The 21,454-nt window shown below is 45.0% G+C and overlaps 1 protein-coding gene across 1 annotated transcript in view; it reads right to left on the bottom strand.

The window, feature by feature from the left end:
- LOC311109053 (histone-lysine N-methyltransferase 2C-like) overlaps positions 1-21,454 on the bottom strand; it is a 185,298-nt gene that overhangs the window by 68,572 nt on the left and 95,272 nt on the right. The window contains exons 12-16 of the mRNA XM_084151839.1: positions 9,500-10,315; positions 8,319-9,310; positions 3,536-3,661; positions 1,149-1,268; positions 123-221 (exon numbers count right to left, since the gene is read on the bottom strand). Of these exons, the coding sequence (XP_084007965.1) occupies positions 123-221; positions 1,149-1,268; positions 3,536-3,661; positions 8,319-9,310; positions 9,500-10,315 (2,153 nt within the window). The remainder of the gene's footprint in view (positions 1-122; positions 222-1,148; positions 1,269-3,535; positions 3,662-8,318; positions 9,311-9,499; positions 10,316-21,454) is intronic.

The following is a 21,454-nucleotide window of genomic DNA, read 5'->3' on the forward strand; positions in this document are numbered from 1 at the left end:
TTGCATGGCTGTGTGCTCAATTTTATACACCTGTCAGCAACGGTGTGGCTGAAATAGCCAAATCCACTAATTTGAAGGGGTGTCCACATACTTTTGTATATAGAGTGTATGTTGGAACTAACCTGTCTGAGAGTGAAGTGGTCTGTGGTTGAGAACATGACCACAGTGTTATGCATTGTGCTCTCCTCCTCCACCACGTACGGCTGCTCCACAAAACTGGCCTGGACACACACCAAGACACACACAAGCAGCGGTTAATTAACAGATTAGAAAACAAATGAATGTTCGTCTTTTGAAATTAAAACCCATGGTAAGATTGCGTGCAAAATTTGTAACACTGAGAAAAAAAAAAAAAAAAAAAAGTGTGCTTTGTCCCGTACAGTATTTTTCAATTGAGGTAGAAAACATCTTCCAGGAATAAGCCGGATCTAGGTCTAGGATATGGAAGCAGTTCTCATGTGACTAGATGTCACACCTCCAGACTGTGTCGATATATTATCATGTCACCCACAGGGACAAACACGCAGCAGGGTTCAGTAGATCAGCATTACCATGACGCCAGCGTGTCAACAAGCATGCTGCCTAGTGGCTGGCTGCAGCAGATCTGAATACAGTCTTACTTAATGCCTGCCTACCTACCTACCATATAGGATTCCTATAACACTCAACCAGGTAGAGACATGTTTGCTTGGTGGGAGAGGGTGTAAGGGTGTAAGGTTGTGTGTGTGTGTGTGTGTGTGTGCGCTCTCACCTAAAATCTAATTATCTAGCTCGTACACTCAATACAGCATTGACCCACAATGTACAGTATATAAATCCACGTTGGACAGTATATAAATCCATGTTGGACACATTTTCCCAATCAACCACCCACAGTTTTTAGTGAGAGGCAAAAACATGTCAGTGCCCTGCCCACTGCTCTGTATAAAATAGCATTTCTACCCCTCCACCCTCCCATGTACCACCCCTCATGCCAAAAGCTTTCCCAAGCTTGAGTGCACTGCTCTTGCTATTATGACAGCGCTCTCTGGGCTAAGCTAAGCACATTTGGCCACTGTTTTATTCATGTATGCAGAAGAGGGGAGAGAAGGAGGGGTTTAGGGAGGCAGTAGAGGGGGGGGCAGGGTGGGGGGGGCAAGGACTCGTACCCCAGGGGTCACGGCAAAGCTGGTGTAGGCCTTGAGTCCCCGGGAGCGTCCGCGGCCCCCACGCCCAGACAGGTTGGCCCCCCGGGGCCTCCGCCTTCCAGGGAAGCCTGAACCACGACCCTGTGTGGGAAAAAGAGGGAGAGATGGAGGAGAGAGCGTGTGGAGAGAGCAAGACAGGGGGGAGAGGGGGAGGAGAGAGACAGACAGACAGAGAGAGAGAGAGAGAGAGAGAAGGGGAGAGAGACAGAGAGGAGGGAAACAGTTAGATGAGGGAAAGAGGAAGGAGAGAGAGGGAAGTGGAGGGAAAGACATAACATGTCATCAGCCAATCACGCGTCTTCTCACTGACGAAGAATAAACACATTTCACAAAACACACTCCTGCATCTACTGCAGTCTAAAGTAAACCCTAAAGGAATTCCCCACCGATACACACAATATTAACATCCCAGATGCATTTACTGTCAAGCAAATTCAAAATGGGAACATTAGCATACAGAGAATTAAACTGCAAGATTCTGACAATTACATTTTTCTACATACCCAGAGTCAGATGAACTCGTGGATAAAAAATGTATGTCTCTGAGTGCAGTATGAAGGAAGTTCGAGGTAGTTTCGCAAGCCAATGCTCACTAGCATTAGTGCAATGACTGGAAGTCTACAGGTACAGTAGCGTATGCTACCTCAAACGTTCTTCATACTGCATGAAGAGACATAAAAATGGCCCACCTTTTAATGCTGAGCGATTAACCAACATATTATTTTTGTCCTTTTTTTTTGGTTATTAAACAACTAATTGACCAACGTCGGTTCAATTACTTGAATTCCATTTAGTAAAAAAAATAAAAAATTATGAGCCCATCGCGCTGTTTCTCTAGAGATAAATCAAATTATTCACGAGAAATATGAGAAATCATGTCAAGAACTATGTGGGACGCTGGGTGGAAGGGAGTTGTAGTTTTCATTAAGCAAATATTACATTTACATTGTAGTCATTTAGCAGACGCTCTTATCCAGAGCGACTTACAGTTAGTGATTGCATAAATTTTTCATACTGGCCCCCCGTGGGAATCAAACCCACAACCCTGGCGTTGCAAACGCCATGCTCTACCAACTGAGCTACACGGGGCAGAAACGTGTTTTTTACCTATAATGACCATAATCCATTGCGGCAGTTTTTGCTGGCTCAGAGACGGATCAGCGAGGAAGAGGCGAAGCGAGAGATTTCACTCTTGCCAAAATCGGTCCAAAATAATCCCAATGTGTTTCTATGGGCTTATTTTGGACCTAAGATTTTGCGCCTGCCTTCCCGCCTTTGGGACAACGACTCCCATTGTTAGGGCGGAGACACGAACATCTCATCATTATATACACCTGGCTGGCTGACTGCTACTACCTGAGTAGAGATTAGATACACACAACTTAAATATTTTATTATTTCATAGTAATTTCATATTTTTCTATTGATGTCTACCTAATGTGGACCTGACAATTGAATATTCACTATTTTTGGCTTTGGAATATCCATTAAAAAGCTCTAAATCATTGTAACGTCTTTATTTCATAATAAAAACATTTTATTGAAACCGATTTTTTTATTTTTATTTTTTGAATAATCGAACCAAAACGACCTCAAAAAGCACTAATCTCTCAGCACTACTGCCTGCTAAATAATGTTTGTGTTGCTTTATAATATATGGATGACAAAAGCCTGAGGGAGAGCGAGAGATAACATTTTTTAGGTCATGTCCCTTTTCCATCTCCCCATGGACACTAAAGTCACTCTTAATTATGGTTCCCCCACCCTTTCGAGTCAGTCCTTCAAATCAGGAAGTCTGTGGCAAGTTTTATATAAACTTATAAAGAGAGGCCTTTGCCAAAGCCAGCCAGTTAATGGAGTGTTGACACAGGAACAACTGATAGTCCTTCCCACAGGAGTCCACCTTCATAACACCTATCAGTTACTGACTGACTGAGGAGGCTTGTTGCGGAGCGTTAGCGTCAAAGTGGATTCCTGTCACAATGTCAGGACTAAAGGGTTGCGGTGGGGGTGACAGACAGGGGGATGAGGGGTAGCCTGGAAACCAAGGCTGGATTGAGCTCTGCTTCACGTTTGTGTCACGCCACAATCAGTCAGGTATTCCTGTCATTCTGGCAATGGTAACAACACTAAATGCTAACAAAGCTAATTTATAGAATAATAAACGCCATTCATAAAAATTTGCTAAAACTATGTTTTCCCTTCCGTACATCTCTGCAGGTGGCAAAGTGTGTGTGCCGTGTCACATCCTAACCTGTCCTCACCTGGCCAGGCTAAACCACTGAGTGAAAGGCAGGTGGAGGGGGAAGGGGGGGGTTGGACATGGACATCATAAGCACTCCATTTACCACTCTCATGCTCCAGACGGGCGCCTCTTGCAGCTGCTTGGTTTGTAGGCCGTCCCACCCCCCCTCCAAGGGGTCCTGCTGGGACCAAGAGGGGGGGCTCGCTGCCCTATGGTTACTCCATGCTCCCTGATGGGGGAGGAGGGGTGGGGGGGGTTCGAGAGGAAGAGTGGTTGGGAGTGGGGAGGAGGGAGGAGGGGTGGGGGGTAGAGAGGAAGAGTGGTTGGGAGTGGGGAGGAAGGAGGGTGAGTGGGGAAGAGGGATGGGGTAGAGGGGAGGAGGGAGGAGGGGTGGGGGGTAGAGGGGAAGAGGGGTTGGGGGTAGCGAGGAAGAGAAGTTGGGAGTGGAGAGGAGGGGTGGGGGGTAGAGGGGAGGGAGGAGGGGTTGGGGGTAGCGAGGAAGAGAAGTTGGGAGTGGAGAGGAAGGAGGAGGGGTGGGGGGTAGAGGGGAGGGAGGAGGGGTTGGGGGTAGCGAGGAAGAGAAGTTGGGAGTGGAGAGGAGGGGTGGGGGGTAGAGGGGACGGAGGAAGAGAAGTTGGGAGTGGAGAGGGGAGGGAGGCAAAATGCAGTAAATGCAACAGCCAAATGCAAATGTCAAACAAAGCAAACCAAGCAACAACAAAATAAAATGGGAACACATGACACAGACAGGCATTTTTATAAAACAGCCAAGAAACCAGCGAGATATGAGACATTTGGGACAGATCCTATACATGAGGAGAGGTAAGTTGAATTCACCTCAATTTGGAGATGCAGCACGATTCAAATTGGAAATATATTCTAATCAAAAGTAAAAGGGAGATTGTGGACAACGATAACATTCAATATTGATGTCTGCAAGAAACGGGTCTAGTTCAATAGTCTGACAGAAGACAAGACATTGTGTGTTTGCACATCCACGGTCTCTAAAAACGCCACGCCTAGTCAAGCACTCTGCAACAGTCAATCCACAACTACACACTATCCAGTGTCAGGGCTGCCAGTTGCCATGGCAGCTGCGTCGCTTGTTGGCGTGTTTACAAAACAAGTTATGATTATGTCAGCATGACAGTGCGCCGTCGCTGCTGTCGAGATAAACACAGCGACAGTCGTTAGGGAATTTCATATTAAATCGTCACAGGGAGATCTTTAGTTTGTTTAATGAGCTAATCGGCGAGATGCTATATAATTAGGCTCAATAACACAATCACTGAGAGGCCTTTTTCCTTTTTTGTTTTGCAAAGCTAAATCATTTCGGGCCGATTAATAATATATCAGAGCCGTGGGTTTGATTTTTCGCTCTCCACTCGTTTCCTGTGTTTTTATCCATCTCATGTTTACATTTGTCCCAAACCCTGTGTCAAGCACTTTTTATTGAAACAAATAGCATTCCCTTAAGCATGAGACAACTTTAAAAAGTGTCAGTGTGCAAAAGATAGGTTTTGAGAGAGAGAGAGAGATTAAAGTAGATGATGTACACTGTGTGTGGAGAATGAGGATGCAAGCGAATGGTGATGTATGAGTTCAATACATTCATAGACATTGAAAAGAACATGATCATGCCATCTTCAAGCACATGCTTGTGAATACAGTATGCTCAGAAACAAATGGAGCTCAATAGTTAGGCTGAACCCAACACAGGCCAATGTCAGAGAGAGTGAAAGGGGGATTGAATTGGGAGAGATTGTCGGCTCCATGTGACAGTACAGAGACTTTCTTTGCTGCTTGCATCATAAACGTGTGACATGACCACAAATATTGTCATACTGCCCGACTTTCTAAGCAACCCCATCCCATTCTACACATGATCCATTAAAAAGGTAGACTAAGCAATAAGACATCATTTGAGAAGACTTCCTGCTCACAGCCATCAACAATAATAACATGCAACCATTGGCTCTTAATGTCGCCACGCCTCTAGGGAGGGCACAACTTAAGAAGAACCTATAGTGCCAGTCCTAGCAGACTTGAATTTGGTTGTCTTATTCTTTAGGAATGTAGTGGAGTAAAAGTCTAAAATATAAATAGTAGTGTACAGATACCCACAGAAACGACTTAAGTAGTACTTTAAAGTATTTTACTTAAGTACTTTACGCCACTGATATTGGACCACTAAATCACCATGCAGGTCATATTGGACCACTAGACAGTAAGTCAGAACAGTCTCCGGAGCGATTGACTCAGAATACTGGAGCACGGAGGAAGTTTAAGTATTTAATATCGTGCGGAGGAAGAAGATGAAGCATATCCGTGCTCTGGCACATCTTCCTAATCTAGCAGCAATATTAACAATCGGTGTAGTGGTAAGCCTCTCTATCCTCTTACAACAGCCAAGTACCCCCCAACTGCCATATTTCACATAAACACAACGGAAATCAAAGTATGTAAGCCCATGAATTGAAAAGGGCAAGATGCTTCAATAAAGAAGGAGGACACTGTGCCACATTTTGTTTTCACGTTTCGCTCCGTAGGCTTTCTTACTCAGATGGTTTTGCTGATAACCCGTCAGTATAATATTACACAGCCACGCTGTTCGCTCTTTTCCATTTCCACAAAACTGTACGGCATATCACATTTTACGTTGTACATAAAAATATACAGTAAACTGAAATCCAGCTTAAAACCTTCCCACAAATGTCCCCCTGCCTGTCTCAAAGCAAGTCCATGGGGCGGGGGGGGGGGGGGGGGTGGCCTGGTTCAAGGAAACGAAGCGCCGTGGCCTCATTTACACAACATAAACGTGCCAAGGAGCTAGAATAAAACCCCACACACAAAAACACACACCAGCACTCATGGGAGTGCACACTCCACATAGTGCACACTCCACACAGTGCACACTCCACACAGTGCACACTCCACACAGTGCACACTCCACACAGGGAAGCACGTATGCAAACACACACACACGAGCAGTAGAGCTCATGCCGGCAGGCAAGTAGACACACCACACACACAGGAAATCCCAGCTGATTCTAGCGATGGAAGCCCACCCTGTAAATGATCCTATACTGGAAAGAGCAATACTCCTGAGATAACAGGAAGTAGGGGAAAAACTATAGACGAAAAAAAAGGATGGACTAAAACTTCAGCTCAGCAACTTCTGTATTGACTCTAGTGATGTGTTATACACAGGAATCCACTTGAAATCTGACAATCAAATAGAAGTATTGCACATGTTCGCCCGAAGTCGAAGCAAGGTGGCTTCTTTTATATGTGAGTTCTTACAGATATATCCTTACAACAACAACAAAAAATGTTATATATATATATGATATCCAAAACAAATTGAAGTAAATAAACAACAAACATTGACCTCTATACTTGAATGAAAAGGGTAGGTCATCATTCAAGGCTTTCCAGTTCTGAGTCTATTGCTGCCTATTGAGCTTAGAAATACAGAGGAGCCAAGTTGAATTTCCCCTTCTGACAGCTTTGGCTGTCCTCCCTCTCCCCTCAGCTTGGTGGAAATGGGTTTGTGCCGTGCTCCGCGCATCAATGAGTTCCCTATCCAAATTAAAACACCCACAAAAAAAGACTCTGTTATGTGTTGCCCCCCCTCCTCCTCCCCAGCATCAAACCCTTGGCACAGACCTGAGAGCTAGAGATAGAGATAAATAGAGAGAGAAATAGAGAGAGAGAGAGAGAGAGAGAGAGAGGTGGAGGGAGAAAGAACAAGGGATACAGACGGCAAGAGCGAGAGAAGAGGGGGGAAAGAGACAAAGAAAGGGAGCCGAAAAGAGAGAGAGCAAGAAAGACAGAGATAGCTAGTGAAAGAGTGAGAATGCAAGAAAGCAGCCACAGCCTCTCAACATTAATTAATGCACACTCCACACTGGCACTAATCAATGTGACCGAGCAACACAAGAGGGATCGAGGAAGAAGGGAATATAATTACAGAGAGAGGGGATATGAGTTGTGGATCAGACGGAGGATCACAACTCCCAGACTCTCTGCACAACTATCAAACATGACCTCCTGTGAAGGTAGAAGGCTTCTGGAAGACTAGGAGCCTTCAAAGGGAACTGAAGGCCTTTGGATAGAGCTACAAACTTGGTTGAAAAGCTACAGACCGTCCTGAAGCGCTACTAGAAACCTGGTCCAAGACCTACATACCTTCCTGAAGAGCTACAGACCTGCTAGAGACCTGCTAGAAGAGCTACAGACCTGCTAGAGACCTGCTAGAAGAGCTACAGACCTGCTAGAGACCTGCTAGAAGAGCTACAGGCCTGCTGGAAGAGCTACAGGCCTGCTGGAAGAGCTACAGACCTGCTAGAGACCTGCTAGAAGAGCTACAGACCTGCTAGAGACCTGCTAGAAGAGCTACAGGCCTGCTAGAGACCTGCTAGAAGAGCTACAGGCCTGCTGGAAGAGCTACAGGCCTGCTGGAAGAGCTACAGGCCTGCTGGAAGAGCTACAGGCCTGCTGGAAGAGCTACAGGCCTGCTGGAAGAGCTACAGGCCTGCTGGAAGAGCTACAGGCCTGCTAGAAGAACTACAGATTTGGTAGAATGGCTACAGACTGGAATAGACTACAGATATTTGTGAAAAGCTACATACTTGGTAGAAGAACTAAAGAGCTGGTAGATGAGCTACAGACATTTTTGAAGAGTTATAGGTCTGGCAGACGAGCTAGACCTTGCTGAATTGTTATAGGTCTGGCAGAAGAGATACAGACCTTTCTGAAACGATATAGGCCTGGAAGATCGCTACAGACCTTCTTCAAGAGCTTTAACCCTTCCAGTACAGTTTTGGGGAAGAAACCTTTCTTTAAGAACCCAAAGACAGTAACAAACAGATTAACAGCCTTACCTGCTTCACCCTTGGCCTCCCTGGGGAGAACTTCCTCTTGGAGATGGCAGGCTTCCCCATGCCAATCTTGGGGGTGAGGGGAATAAAGGTTGTGGTGGGGGGAGGCACACTAGCACTGTATCCAGAATGAGGTTGGACCTGAGGCGAAGCCTGGGCCTGGATTTGGACCTGAACCCGGTGTGGGCTGGCCTTCCTGGGGGAGGCCTCTGTAGAGAAGGGGGACGGGGCCAGCATAAACGAGAGCTCGGGAGACATTCCAGGGGAGGCCTTCGGGCCTTTGTCCTCTCCCCTCGGCGAGCCGAAGTCCGAGAAGCTGCAGTCGCTGGCAGGCGTAGTATCCATTTCTACCGTGGTATCCATGTCTACCGTGCTCTCCAGTTCAGGAAGTTCAGCCACGGGACTAAGCACCTTTTCTCTGATTGTATCCTCTTCAACTGGCAATACATCTGAAGGCAACACCTCCCCCTCATCTAAAACAATTGGAGGCAAATCCTTCCCCTCGTTCACTAACTCCTTCTGCAACTTCTCCTCAACCTCCTTTTCCGCAACTGCCCTCTGCTCCTCCTGCATGGGTTCCAGAACATTCTCCTCAACAGTGGTCTCCATTGCAGCCTGTTCCAATTCCGAAGGCGGCATTTCCACAGGTGCTACTTCCATAGGCTCCTCCTCCTCTACAGGAGCCTCCTCCGTAGTCTCCTCCAAAGGCTCATGGGATATGTCTTTGGTGGGCGTGGCTAAAGTGGTTTTGGAGTCCTCCGATTTGGTCTCCTCCTTCTCCTCTACATTGTGCGGCAACGCCGCCTCAGGCGCCGCCACTTTTGCTGTTTCTGGCAAGTCTGATATTTCCAGTTCCTGTTGGTCGTCGGCCCTGGGTGCGGCGGGACTCTGGGAGGCGAGCGGTGACACGCCCACTAGAGTTCCAGACCTCTGGGGAGACTCCGGGCCCTCTGTCAGGGTAACGGTCACCTGGATCTCCTGTGCCGGTTCAGCACCTGGAACGGAGAAAGCCAATTAAATTAGAGCTCCAGCTTGTTTTTTATCATGAATCAAATAGCATGCTTTATTGAAATCGATGTTGTGGTGTTTCTTCTTCAAAAGTGACACCTACAACAAGAGGGTGGAGACGATCTAATCTAAGTGGTTGTGGGAAAAAGTATACAGCATGGTTTTCTATACTGCACCTGAGGGAGATTCTTTGGGCTCCTGTTCCTTTAGAGGGCTAGAAAACGCCCCCTCCTCCCGCCGAGGGCTAGGGCACGCCCCCTCCTCCCGCCGAGGGCTAGGGCACGCCCCCTCCTCCCGCCGAGGGCTAGGGCACGCCCCCTCCTCCCGCCGAGGGCTAAGGCACGCCCCCTCCTCCCGCCGAGGGCTAGGGCACGCCCCCTCCTCCCGCCGAGGGCTAGGGCACGCCCCCTCCTCCCGCCGAGGGCTAGGGCACGCCCCCTCCTCCCGCCGAGGGCTAGGGCACGCCCCCTCCTCCCGCCGAGGGCTAGGGCACGCCCCCTCCTCCCGCCGAGGGCTAGGGCACGCCCCCTCCTCCCGCCGAGGGCTAGGGCACGCCCCCTCCTCCCGCCGAGGGCTAGGGCACGCCTCCTCCTCCCGCCGAGGGCTAGGGCACGCCTCTTCCTCCTTTAGAGGGCTAGGGCACACCCCTTCCTCCTTTAGAGGGCTAGGGCACGCCCCTTCCTCCTTTAGAGGGCTAGGACACGCCCCTTCCTCCTTTAGAGGGCTAGGACACGCCCCTTCCTCATTTAGAGGGCTAGGACACGCCCCTTCTTCATTTAGAGGGCTAGGACACGCCCCTTCTTCCTTTAGCGGGCTAGGACACGCCTCTTCCTCCATCCAAGCACTATGACATGTCTCTTCATTCAGCTGAGTGTTAGGACACGCCCCTTCCTCCATCTGAGCGCTACAACATGCCTCTTGCTCCAGCTGAGGGCTAGGGCACACCTCTTCCAAAAGCGGCACTTCCTCCTCCACCACAGCCATAAAGACATCTGGAAGACAGGAAATAAAAACACAAAGTCATGACTTGATTGACAGCTGTTTCTCACAAAAAAACTACTAGGCTTCCAACCAAAAAATAATAATAATAATTGGCCATGTTGCAGGAGAGTAATCAAGAGGATTTGGATAAATGCGAGCTCAGTTTGGTCCCGTGGAAAATCTGGCCATGAGACAAATGTATAGATGAGAATGCTATTCATTTCCAAAAGTGTTTGGCCACCATCAAAGGGATTTCTCATTAGAAAAAGTTCCCAGTTTTGAATGTAGAACAATGGGGAACTGAGGCCCCACTCAACTCCTGTGGTTTTCTAGTGAGTCACACACTGACACCATCCAAGCAGAACAATTCACAGCCCTTCCAATTAGGCTCTAATCTCGAGTTAATTAGGGAACATCTTCCTCCCAGGTATTCACTTCAACTCCCCGCCCCGCCCCATCCCAAAGCCAAAACCCCAGCTCCTTTAATAACTCAATACCTAGTGTTCTCTCTATAAACAGAGTCTACGACTTGACAATTCCATGCCCTGAGGTCTTTCTATAGTGGATGGAGTGTATGCGAATACTAGAACGTAAGCCGATATCACAACTATTGAGTGATTCCTCATGAAACCAGATGGTACAATTATTCTCTACACTATACTTGCTTGTTTCGTCACCGACTGAAATTAGGTGAACTATTCGAATTTTAGCAACCAGGAAATGGTGGAGCGATTTCTGCAGAGTGCATCTTTAAGACTCCATAATGTTTTACCTGTAAGTGCTACAAAGCAAACATTGGTGTCATATTAAGCTTTACCGCTTGCTCTGTAATATGAGACGTATTTGATTTCAATGACATTTTTTTTACATTACATATGAATAATTAAAAATATAAACATGAATATTGGAGATTTTTTTTAAATAATAATTTGCCTTATTTTTCAATATATTGTTGAACATAATATACTCTACAGGTTCCAGAGTGGGATCTCTGGTAGTTTTAAAGTCATGTCCCATTTTATACAGAGCAATTGGCATAGAAGGCAATGAAACCAATCACAGCCCTCCTTTTACTTGTATCATTGCACATCCTGCAAATCACCAGCAGAGGGTGACCATTTTGAATCCATTTTCACATTCACACTGTTGGTAATGCTTACAAATTGGATCATAACTCTAAAAGTAGCAGAGATCCCACTCTGGATCTTTGAAATGCCTGTAGAGTATATCATGCTCAACAATATATAGAAAAGGTAGCAAATCAAAAATGATACATTTTCAAGATTCATGTTTATATTTTTCAATATTCATAAATGAATGTAATATTTTTTTTTACTGAAATCAAAATACAAAACAGCATTTAAGCAACATGAAATAGTATTCAAATCTGTTCATATACACCCCCAGGAAGAATATGACGCCTTTTTAATCAATTTTCTGACAAGCGAGCAAATAACTTGAAAAATACCATGTCTTTCATAGAATGTTTGGGAATGTTTGAGAACAAGTTCTCATTTACAACTGCAACCTGGCCAAGATAAAGCAAAGCAGTGCGATAAAAACAACACAGAGTTACATATGGGGTAAACAAAACAAAGTCAAAAATACAACAAAAAATATAGGTAAGGTAAGGCAATAAACACTGGAATGATAGATTATGTGCAAATAGAGATACTGGGGTTCAAATTAGCAAAATAAATAACAATATGGGGATGAGGTAGTTGGGTGGGCTAATTTCAGAATGGCTGTGTACAGGTGCAGTGATCGGTAAGTTGCTCTGACAACTGATGCTTAAAGTTAGTGAGGGAGATAAGAGTCTCCAGCTTCAGAGATTCTTGCAGTTCGTTCCAGTCATTGGCAGCAGAGAACTGGAAGGAATGGCGGCCAAAGGAGGTGTTGGCTTTGGGGATGACCAGTGAGATATACCTGCTGGAGCGCAGACTACGGGTGGGTGTTGCTATGGTGACCAGTGAGCTAAGATAAGGCGGGGATTTGCCTAGCAGTGATTTATAGATGACCTGGAGCCAGTGGGGTTGGCGACGATTATATGTAGTGAGGGCCAGCCAACAAGAGCGTACAGGTCACAATGGTGGGTAGTATATGGGGCTTTGGTGACAAAACGGATGGCACTGTGATAGACTACATCCAATTTGCTGAGTAGAGTGTTGGAGGCTATTTTGTAAATGACATCACCGAAGTCAAGGATCGGTAGGATAGTCAGTTTTACGAGGGCATGTTTGGCAGCATGAGTGAAGGAGGCTTTGTTGCGAAATAGGAAGCCGATTCTAGATCTAACTTTTGATTGGAGATGCTTAATGTGAGTCTGGAAGGAGAGTTTACAGTCTAACCAGACACCTAGGTATTTGTAGTTGTCCACATACTCTAGGTCAGACCCGCCAAGAGTAGTGATTCTAGTCGGGTGGGCGGGTGCAAGCAGCGTTCGGTTGAAGAGCATGCATTTAGTTTTACTAGTGTTTAAGAGCAGTTGGAGGCTACGGAAGGAGTGTTGTATGGCGTTGAAGCTTGTTTGGAGGTTTGTTAACACAGTGTCCAATGAAGGGCCAGATGTATACAAAATGGTGTCATCCGCATAGAGGTGGATCCGAGCGTCACCAGCAGCAAGAGCGACATCATTGATATACACAGAGAATAGAGTCGGCCCGAGAATTGAACCCTGTGGCACCCCCATAGAGACTGCCAGAGGTCCAGAATACAGGCCCTCCGATTTGACACTGCTGTAAATAAAACCTCAAAAACGTGTCAGTCTTGTCCAGGCCCGTCTCTACACAGACACAGGTGCGCCATAGCCAATCAGAGCTACAGTAAGCCTATACGCAAATAAGCCTATATGCAAATAAGCCATTTGCCACACGGGCCTGCCATCATTCACTTGAACTGGACATTGGTTTACAGGCAGTAGCAACAGCGCGACTTTAGTTCATTAGAAAGCATTCGCCAAAAGCCATAACATACACATGAATGGATTTCTGCAAATATGTAAATACCACAGGAGTCTTCTTACATTTCGGGAACTTTACAGTCAAATTGATCAAACAACCATGAACAGGTAGGCGCTCTCCCTCAGTTGCCTATGCACATCAACAACAACAAGATCAACAACTGTTAGCCAGCGCGAGATGAGCAAAAATCTAATCAGGCAACCATAGATAAATCCTCTCAAACATTTTCAGCTTGTTGTTGGCTCAAAATTGCGCTGATAAACGATGAAGAATAGTAGTCTGCTCATCTTTCTGCAGCTTGCATGTCAATGCATGCTTGTCCCAACCCACGTTTTGACATCTGAATGGGAACTTGACAGCCTACCCGCCCATTTGATCGATGCCAAATACATTTGATTGACAAATTCAGCATAGCTAGCTAGCTTTAGAAAAGTGATTGACATTTCTTGCTAGCTAACCAAATGACACCTGCATCTCTTGCAACCGAAAAACGATATGGGGGAGAAAAAGTTGGCCACTCACCCACTCGTCCAATGACGTCCTACCAGCAGCTAGCTAGCTAGTTAACGTTTGGCTCCATGTTTTTAGCTTGCTAAATAAATAAATACCTACAGTTGAAGTCAGAAGTTTACATACACCTTAGCCAAATAACTTTAAACTCAGTTTTTCATAATTCCTGACATTTAATCCTAGTAAGAATTCCCTGTTTTAGGTCAGTTAGGATCACCACTTTATTTTAAGAATGTGAAATGTCAGAATAACAGTAGGGAGAATGATTTATTTCAGCTTTTATTTCTTTCATCACATTCCTGGTGGGTCAGAAGTTTACAAACACTGAATTAGTATTTGGTAGCATTGCCTTTAAATTGTTTAACTTGGGTCAATAAGTTGGGTGAATTTTGGCCCATTGCTCCTGACAGAGCTGGTGTAACTGAATCAGGTTTGTAGGCCTCCTTGCTCGCAAATGCTTTTTCAGTTCTGCCCACACATTCTTTATAGAATTGAGGTCAGGGATTTGTGATGGCCACTCCAATACCTTGACTTTGTTGTCCTTAAGCCATTTTGCCACAACTTTGGAAGTATGCTTGGGGTCATTGTCCATTTGGAAGACCCATTTGCGACCCAGCTTTAACTTTCTGACTGATGTCTTGAGATGTTGCTTCAATATATCCACATAATTTTCCTTCCTCATGATGCCATCTATTTTGTGAAGTGCACCAGTCCCTCCTGCAGCAAAGCACCCCCACCGCATGATGCTGCCACCCCCGTGCTTCACGGTTGGGATGGTGTTCTTCGGCTTGCAAGTTACCTCCTTTTTCCTCCAAACATAATAGTTCAATTTTTGTTTCATCAGACCAGAGGACATTTCTCCAAAAAGTACGATCTTTGTCCCCATGTGCAGTTGCAAACCATAGTCTGGCTTTTTTATGGCGGTTTTGGAGCAGTGGCTTCTTCCTTACTGAGCGGCCTTTCAGGTTATGTCGATATAGGATTCGTTTTACTGTGGATATAGATACTTTTGTACCGGTTTCCTCCAGCATATTCACAAGGTCCTTTGCTGTTGTTCTGGGAATGATTTGCACTTTTCGCACCAAAGTACGTTCATCTCTAGGAGACAGAATGCGTCTCCATCCTGAGCGGTATGACGGCTGTGTTGTCCCATGGTGTTTATACTTGCGTACTATTGTTTGTACAGATGAACGTGGTACCTTCAGGTGTTTGGAAATTGCTCCTAAGGATGAACCAGACTTGTGGAGGTCTACCATTTTTTTTATTTTCTGAGGTCTTGGCTGATTTATTTTGATTTTCCCATGATGTCAAGCAAAGAGGCACTGAGTTTGAAGGTAGGCCTTGAAATACATCCACAGGTACACCTCCAATTGACTCAAATGATGTCAATTAGCCTATCAGAAGCTTCTAAAGCCATGACATCATTTTCTGGAATTCTCCAAGCTGTTTAAAGGCACAGTCAACTTAGTGTATGTAAACTTCTGACCCACTGGAATTGTGATACAGTGAATTATAAGTGAAATAATCTGTCTGTAAACAATTTTTTGAAAAATTACTTGTGTCATGCACAAAGTAGATGTCCTAACCGACTTGCCAAAACTATAGTTTGTTAACAAGAAATTTGTGGAGTGGTTGAAAAACTACTTTTAATTATTCCAACCTAAGTGTATGTAAACTTCCGACTTCAACTGTACATTAATAGAGAAGCTAGTCTATTAGCCACGTTATGACTGACTTGTGATCATTTCCCTCGCTAGTTTGATTGTATTGACATTCCCAGCCTTAGCTTGTCCCGTTTTGTCCAATTTTGAGTCATTGAAACTGAAACCGTGCATCCCAAATGGCTGGAGGAAGCAAACAAGGTACCAGGCCAGTTGTGATTTACAACACTGGTAGCAATATTTGTTGGACTACCAAGAAATATATTGGTGAATTAATCATGCACTGAACTGCATGCATCTATTCTGACAACAATGCCTTACTGTACGTCATGGAATTTTGAGTCAAATATAATCTATTTTTAAAACCTCTTATAAAGTTGGTTTTGTAGCATAAACTGGGAATTAGATTTTTTATTTCTGATATTATGATTGTTTGTTTTATATGTGCAAAGTAGTTAAAACACTGTCAGTTCCACTTTAAAGGAGGCCTGGGAAAGCCAGAATTTCACAAATATTCCAAATTAAATTAATGATTTCTCAATTATGCTTTAAGATTCAACAATCCTTCCTCCAAAGGACCATTCTAAGGATGAATATTTTGTGAAAATCCAAAACATCATGGTATGTTTCTGCCCTGGTTTCGTGACGAATCAATTAATAGCAGTGATATCGGCTTACGTTGTAATATTCTCGTACACTCCTTCCACTATAGAAAGACCTCAGGACATGGTAATTGTTTTCCAATAAGAAAGGGATGTGTGAAATACAGGAATATTAATATGATAAGCTTCATTTCAAGACTCTTTAGTACTCACTGTATCTAGGCCTATATCTCAATGCAAAAAAAAGGCTATTGGGGTGAAGTGCCCATTTCAATTTCTTAAAATATTTCTAAACAACTACCATTCACATTACCCTGAGAGCTGGTCTGAAAAAGGCCCCCACCCTCAACTCTCACTTTTCTGCCTCTCGCTCCTTACATCCACGCTTCCCTCTTTTTTCCCCCTCCTCACATTGGAGGAGGGGCAGCACATGCAGTAAAACCCACACAGAAAGGCGTTACCATGACAACCCCTGTATAGAAGGCCCTGCTCTCATTAGAACGCCGAGGCAATGGTTTCAGGCAGAAAATAACAGTCCCAGCGAATCGGGTGAGAGATTAAGAGCGAGAGAGAGAGAGAGAGAGAGAGAGCGCGAGAGAAAAAAGGTGAGAGAAAAGTTTTAACAATCCCACTGTGTTTGGCCTGCAATGAAAGTCTTAGGCTTTGCATTGCATCCACCCTCCTCCTCCTCCCTCTCCCCCCCAAGGAGCAGCCAAGTTCTCTGCCTTAGCAAACTAAATAGAGTGAAATGGATGTGTGTGACAGACTACACCGGCGGGGGAGTCAGAGTGTGCAAAGTGGAATCTGTAACTGAGTTCTAAGGCCTGCGGACCAACCTGGAACTCTAGTATTCCCACATCTCACTGGGCGGTTTAGCTAGGCTCATCTTCACCAATAATGACTTGAAACTAAAATGGTTAATGTGTGACAAATTATCGACCAATCAGACAAGTGGGAACACAGTTTGGTGACCACCCTGGAGAAATCAAGGGACCCCCTTGATGACGTCAATGGTTGGGAATGCACTCAGAGTAGGATCAGGGGTCATTTAAGGACATAGTAAACACAGAGGGAAGACAAGTGGTCCTCTGTAGCTCAGCTGGTAGAGCACGGCGCTTGTAACGCCAAGGTAGTGGGTTCGATCCCCGGGACCACCCATACACAAAAATGTATGCACGCATGACTAAGTTGCTTTGGATAAAAGCGTCTGCTAAATGGCATATTATATTATTACAAGCAGAGCCTCTTGATTAGGCTTACATGGGAATGTCAGATTCATCGTTAGCAAAGCATACCTGCTAAAGACTGACATGCCAATATGATGGATTTCTAGATCCTCTTAACTATCCATCCAATCAAAATACTGTTCTTTGGGGGGAAAAATAAATGTATGCATTCAGATGATAATATGCTTATTGACGGGAGTCTGTCTCATTGTAGAGGTAGGAGGAGATGTATCAGAAAAGGAGAGTGGGATGGGGAGAGAGAGAGAGGGGAGAGAGAGGGGAGGGCGATGGAGAGAGAGATGGAGAGGAGTGCCTGTTTTAATCCTTTCCAGTGGTAAATACACCAGCGTCTCTCCATCTCTGTCTCTTTCATGCTGCTGCCGTGGTGAATACATGCCCGCGTTCACACTCGGCTAGCACAGATGGGAGGGGGAGGGGGGGGTGACGAGGCCAGAGCGTCCCATTGGCTGAGCCCGGGGAGCTATTTTTAACTTGCGGCGGAACTGCCACTGTCTCCTGAGATGTTCCTCCCCTCTCATTCCTCCCCCCCCCCCACCCACTTCTCTCCCCTCCCCTCCCCCAAGAGAGCCGTACTGCAGCAAGAACATCTCAACACCACCACAGAGCAGCCAGACAAGGCTGGATTCCCTTCATACTTCCATTCTCCACCCATACTCTGATTATGCTGTTGGGCTGTTAGTTTCTCATAGAGAATAAGTGAAGAACATGGGTTTGAGTCCCGCTCGGACCACCCATGGGAAAATGCATGCACGTATGACTTGGATAAGGCTCTGCTAAATGGCATATATCATTATTTTATATTATAGAATGAGAATCTATATATAAATATCTATAGACTACCAATACTAGATGTGTCACATTGCTGCCTCAATCATATGGTTGAGAGTGACACGTTGTGTTCTAAGTACAGTTCACAGTCAAGTTTCACCTTTGGTAAGACTTTTCCTTTTAATCCTCTCCCCCTCATACAAGACAGTACTTCTGCATTGTATTTCTGGTAGGTACAGACGAGTCAACCACTAGAATGACGTAGTAACTGTAATGTAACGGGAGCAGTCTGTACTTGCCTCAGTTGACAAGCAGGCTGTGGCCCAAATAGTGCACTACTTTTGACCATAGTCCCTATGGGCCCTGGTCAAAAGTATTGCACTACATGGGGAACAGGGTGCCATTTGGGAGGCAACCTGCAACGAAAGGTCCTTGCTTGAATCAGATCCTTGACATTGAGGCAAGAGCTCCCATTGTCTGGAGGGTAAAAAAAAACTGTTGCTGAAGTTCCAATCACACACAGTGCCACACACAACACCATAGCCTCAGCTGCCCTGGCTAGATGGAGACTACGGCTGTGACGATACCAGTATCGCAATATTTTTTCCATGGCAAAAACGAAAACATTATTTTGCCCTTTAAAAATGTGCTGTATGTAACATTTTGAGTGCTGGGAAAATAAATACATGTGACTGGATGACAACCTAATGATGTTTGTTGCCAACATTAGAGCTGTTTTCCTACAGAAGTTAAATCCGTTTTGTGTTTTTTTTCCTAGCCACGATGCTAACGAGTATCGCGATACTGGTTTGGTACCGGCCCTAATAGAGAGTGAGACAATACCGGAGAGAGGGAGAGAGAGAAAGTGATACAGGACCAGTAGAGAAATAATAGAGCCCAGGATAGAGAGACAGTGTGAAAAGAGGACTGACTGAGCGACACCTCCCCCCTCTCCCCCGCCTCGCTAGAACACGTCCTAGCCATCACGCTGTCCCAGGCTTTCAGCCTAGGGAATGAGCGAAAGGGGTCAAAAGAGAACATTAGCTCTACCACTGAATATAAATAGTCTGTGTGTAGGTGGCTAATACACACTATCGGTCAAAAGTTTTAGAACAACTACTAATTCAATGGTTTTTCTTTATTTTTACTATTTTCTACATTGTAGTATAATAATAATAATAATAATAATAATAATAATAATAATAACACATATGGAATCATGTAGAAACCAAAAAAGTGTTAAACAAATCAAAATATATTTTATATTTGAGATTCTTCAAATAGCCAACCTTTGCCTTGATGACAGCTTTGCACACTCTTGGCATTCTCTCAACCAGCTTCATGAGGTAGTCACCTGGAATGGATTTCAATTAACAGGTGTGCCTTAAGTAAATTTGTGGAATTTCTTTCCTCCTTAATGCGTTTCAGCCCATCAGTTGTGTTGTGACAAGGTAGCGGGGGTATACAGAAGATATCCCTTTTTGGTAAAAGACCTAGTCCATATTATGGCAAGAACAGCGCAAATAAGCAAAGAGAAACAACAGTCCATCATTACTTTAAGACATGAAGGTCAGTCAATACGGAAAATTTCAAGAACTTCGAAAGTTTATTCAAGTGCAGTCGCAAAAACCATCAAGCGCTATGATGAAACTGGCTCTCATGAGGACCGCCACAGGAATGGAAGACCCAGAGTTACCTCTGCTGCAGAGGATAAGTTCATTAGAGTTACCAGCCTCAGAAATTGCAGCCCAAATAAATGCACAGAGTTCAAGTAACAGACAAATCCCAACATCAACTGTTCAGAGGAGACTGTGTGAATCAGGCCTTCATGGTCAAATTGCTGCAAAGAAACCACTACTTAAGGACACCAATAAGAAGAAGAGACTTGCTTGGGCCAAGAAAAATGAGCAATGGACATTAGACCGGTGGAAATTTGTCCTTTGGTCTGGAGTCCAAATTTGAGATTTTTGTTTCCAACCGCCGTGTCTTTGTGAGACGCGGTGTGGGTGAACGGATGATCTCCGCATGTGTCGTTCCCACCTTAAAGTATGGAGGAGGAGGTGTTATGGTGTGGGGGTGCTTTGCTGGTGACACTGTCTGATTTATTTAGAATTCAACGCACTTAACTTAACCAGCATGGCTACCACAGCATTCTGCAGCAATACGCCATTCCATCTGGTTTGGGCTTTGTATTTCAACAGGACAATGACCCAACACACCTCCAGGCTGTGTAAGGGCTATTTTACCAAGAAGGAGAGTGATGGAGTGCTGCATCAGATGACCTGGCCTCCACAATCCCCCAACCTCAACCAAATTGAGATGGTTTGGGCTGAGTCGGACCGCAGAGTGAAGGAAAAGCAACCAACAAGTGCTCAGCATATGTGGGAACTCCATCAAGAATGTTGGAAAAGCATTCCAGGCTAAGCTGGTTGAGCGAATGCCAAGAGTGTGCAAAGCGGTCATCAAGGCAAAGGGTGACTATTTGAAGAATCTCAAATATAAAATATATTTTGATTTGTTGAACACCTTTTTGGTTACTACATGATTCCATATGTGTTATTTCATAGTTTTGATATCTAGTAAAAATTAAGAAAAACCTTTGAATGAGTAGGTGTTCTAAAACTTTTGACCAGTAGTGTAGGTCAGATTATCCCACAGTGGGCTGTGGCAGACAGTGGCACCACCAGGTAAGTGGTTAGCCAGTGGGGTCAAACACCAACCCCACCCCTACTTTCACTCCAGAGGGGCCCGTCCTCATTGGCTAAGCACCCCCCCAGTCCCCACATCTGACACCCCAGATCGATACACAGCCATATGTCTCTCCTGACAGCATGGAAAAAGAGTATTCCCCCCAATGCAAAGCTGCTGCTGAGGTTAAACTAAGCTGCACTGAGTTTATCAGCCATGAATGTTTGAGGTTGTGTGGAGTTAGTGTGTGTGCGAGCGCACGTGTGTGTGTGTGTGTGTGTGTGTGGGAGTGGACTTTTAGGCAATAGAATCAGATAAGGCACACAAAGCAAAGCTTAGGTAATGGTGTTATTGGTCATTGGGTCAGAATGAGTTATGCAGTTGTGCATTAGCAACTCTGTAGGGATGCATATACAGTGCATTCGGAAAGTATTCAGACCCCTAAACTTTTTCCACATTTTGTTACGTTACAGCCTTATTCTATAATGGATTCAATTGTTTTTTCCCCTCAATCTACACACAATACACCATAATGACAAAGCAAAAACAGGTTTTTAGAACATTTGCAAATAAAAAATAAAATAAACTGAAATATCACATTTACATAAGAATTCAGACCCTTTACTCAGTACTTTGTTGAAGCACCTTTGGCAGCAATTACAGCCTCGAGACGTCTTGAGTATGACGCTACAAGCTTGGGACACCTGTATTTGG

The sequence above is a fragment of the Coregonus lavaretus genome (assembly GCF_964263955.1).
Source record: "Coregonus lavaretus genome assembly, chromosome: 34".
Classification (NCBI taxonomy): Eukaryota; Metazoa; Chordata; class Actinopteri; order Salmoniformes; family Salmonidae; genus Coregonus; species Coregonus lavaretus.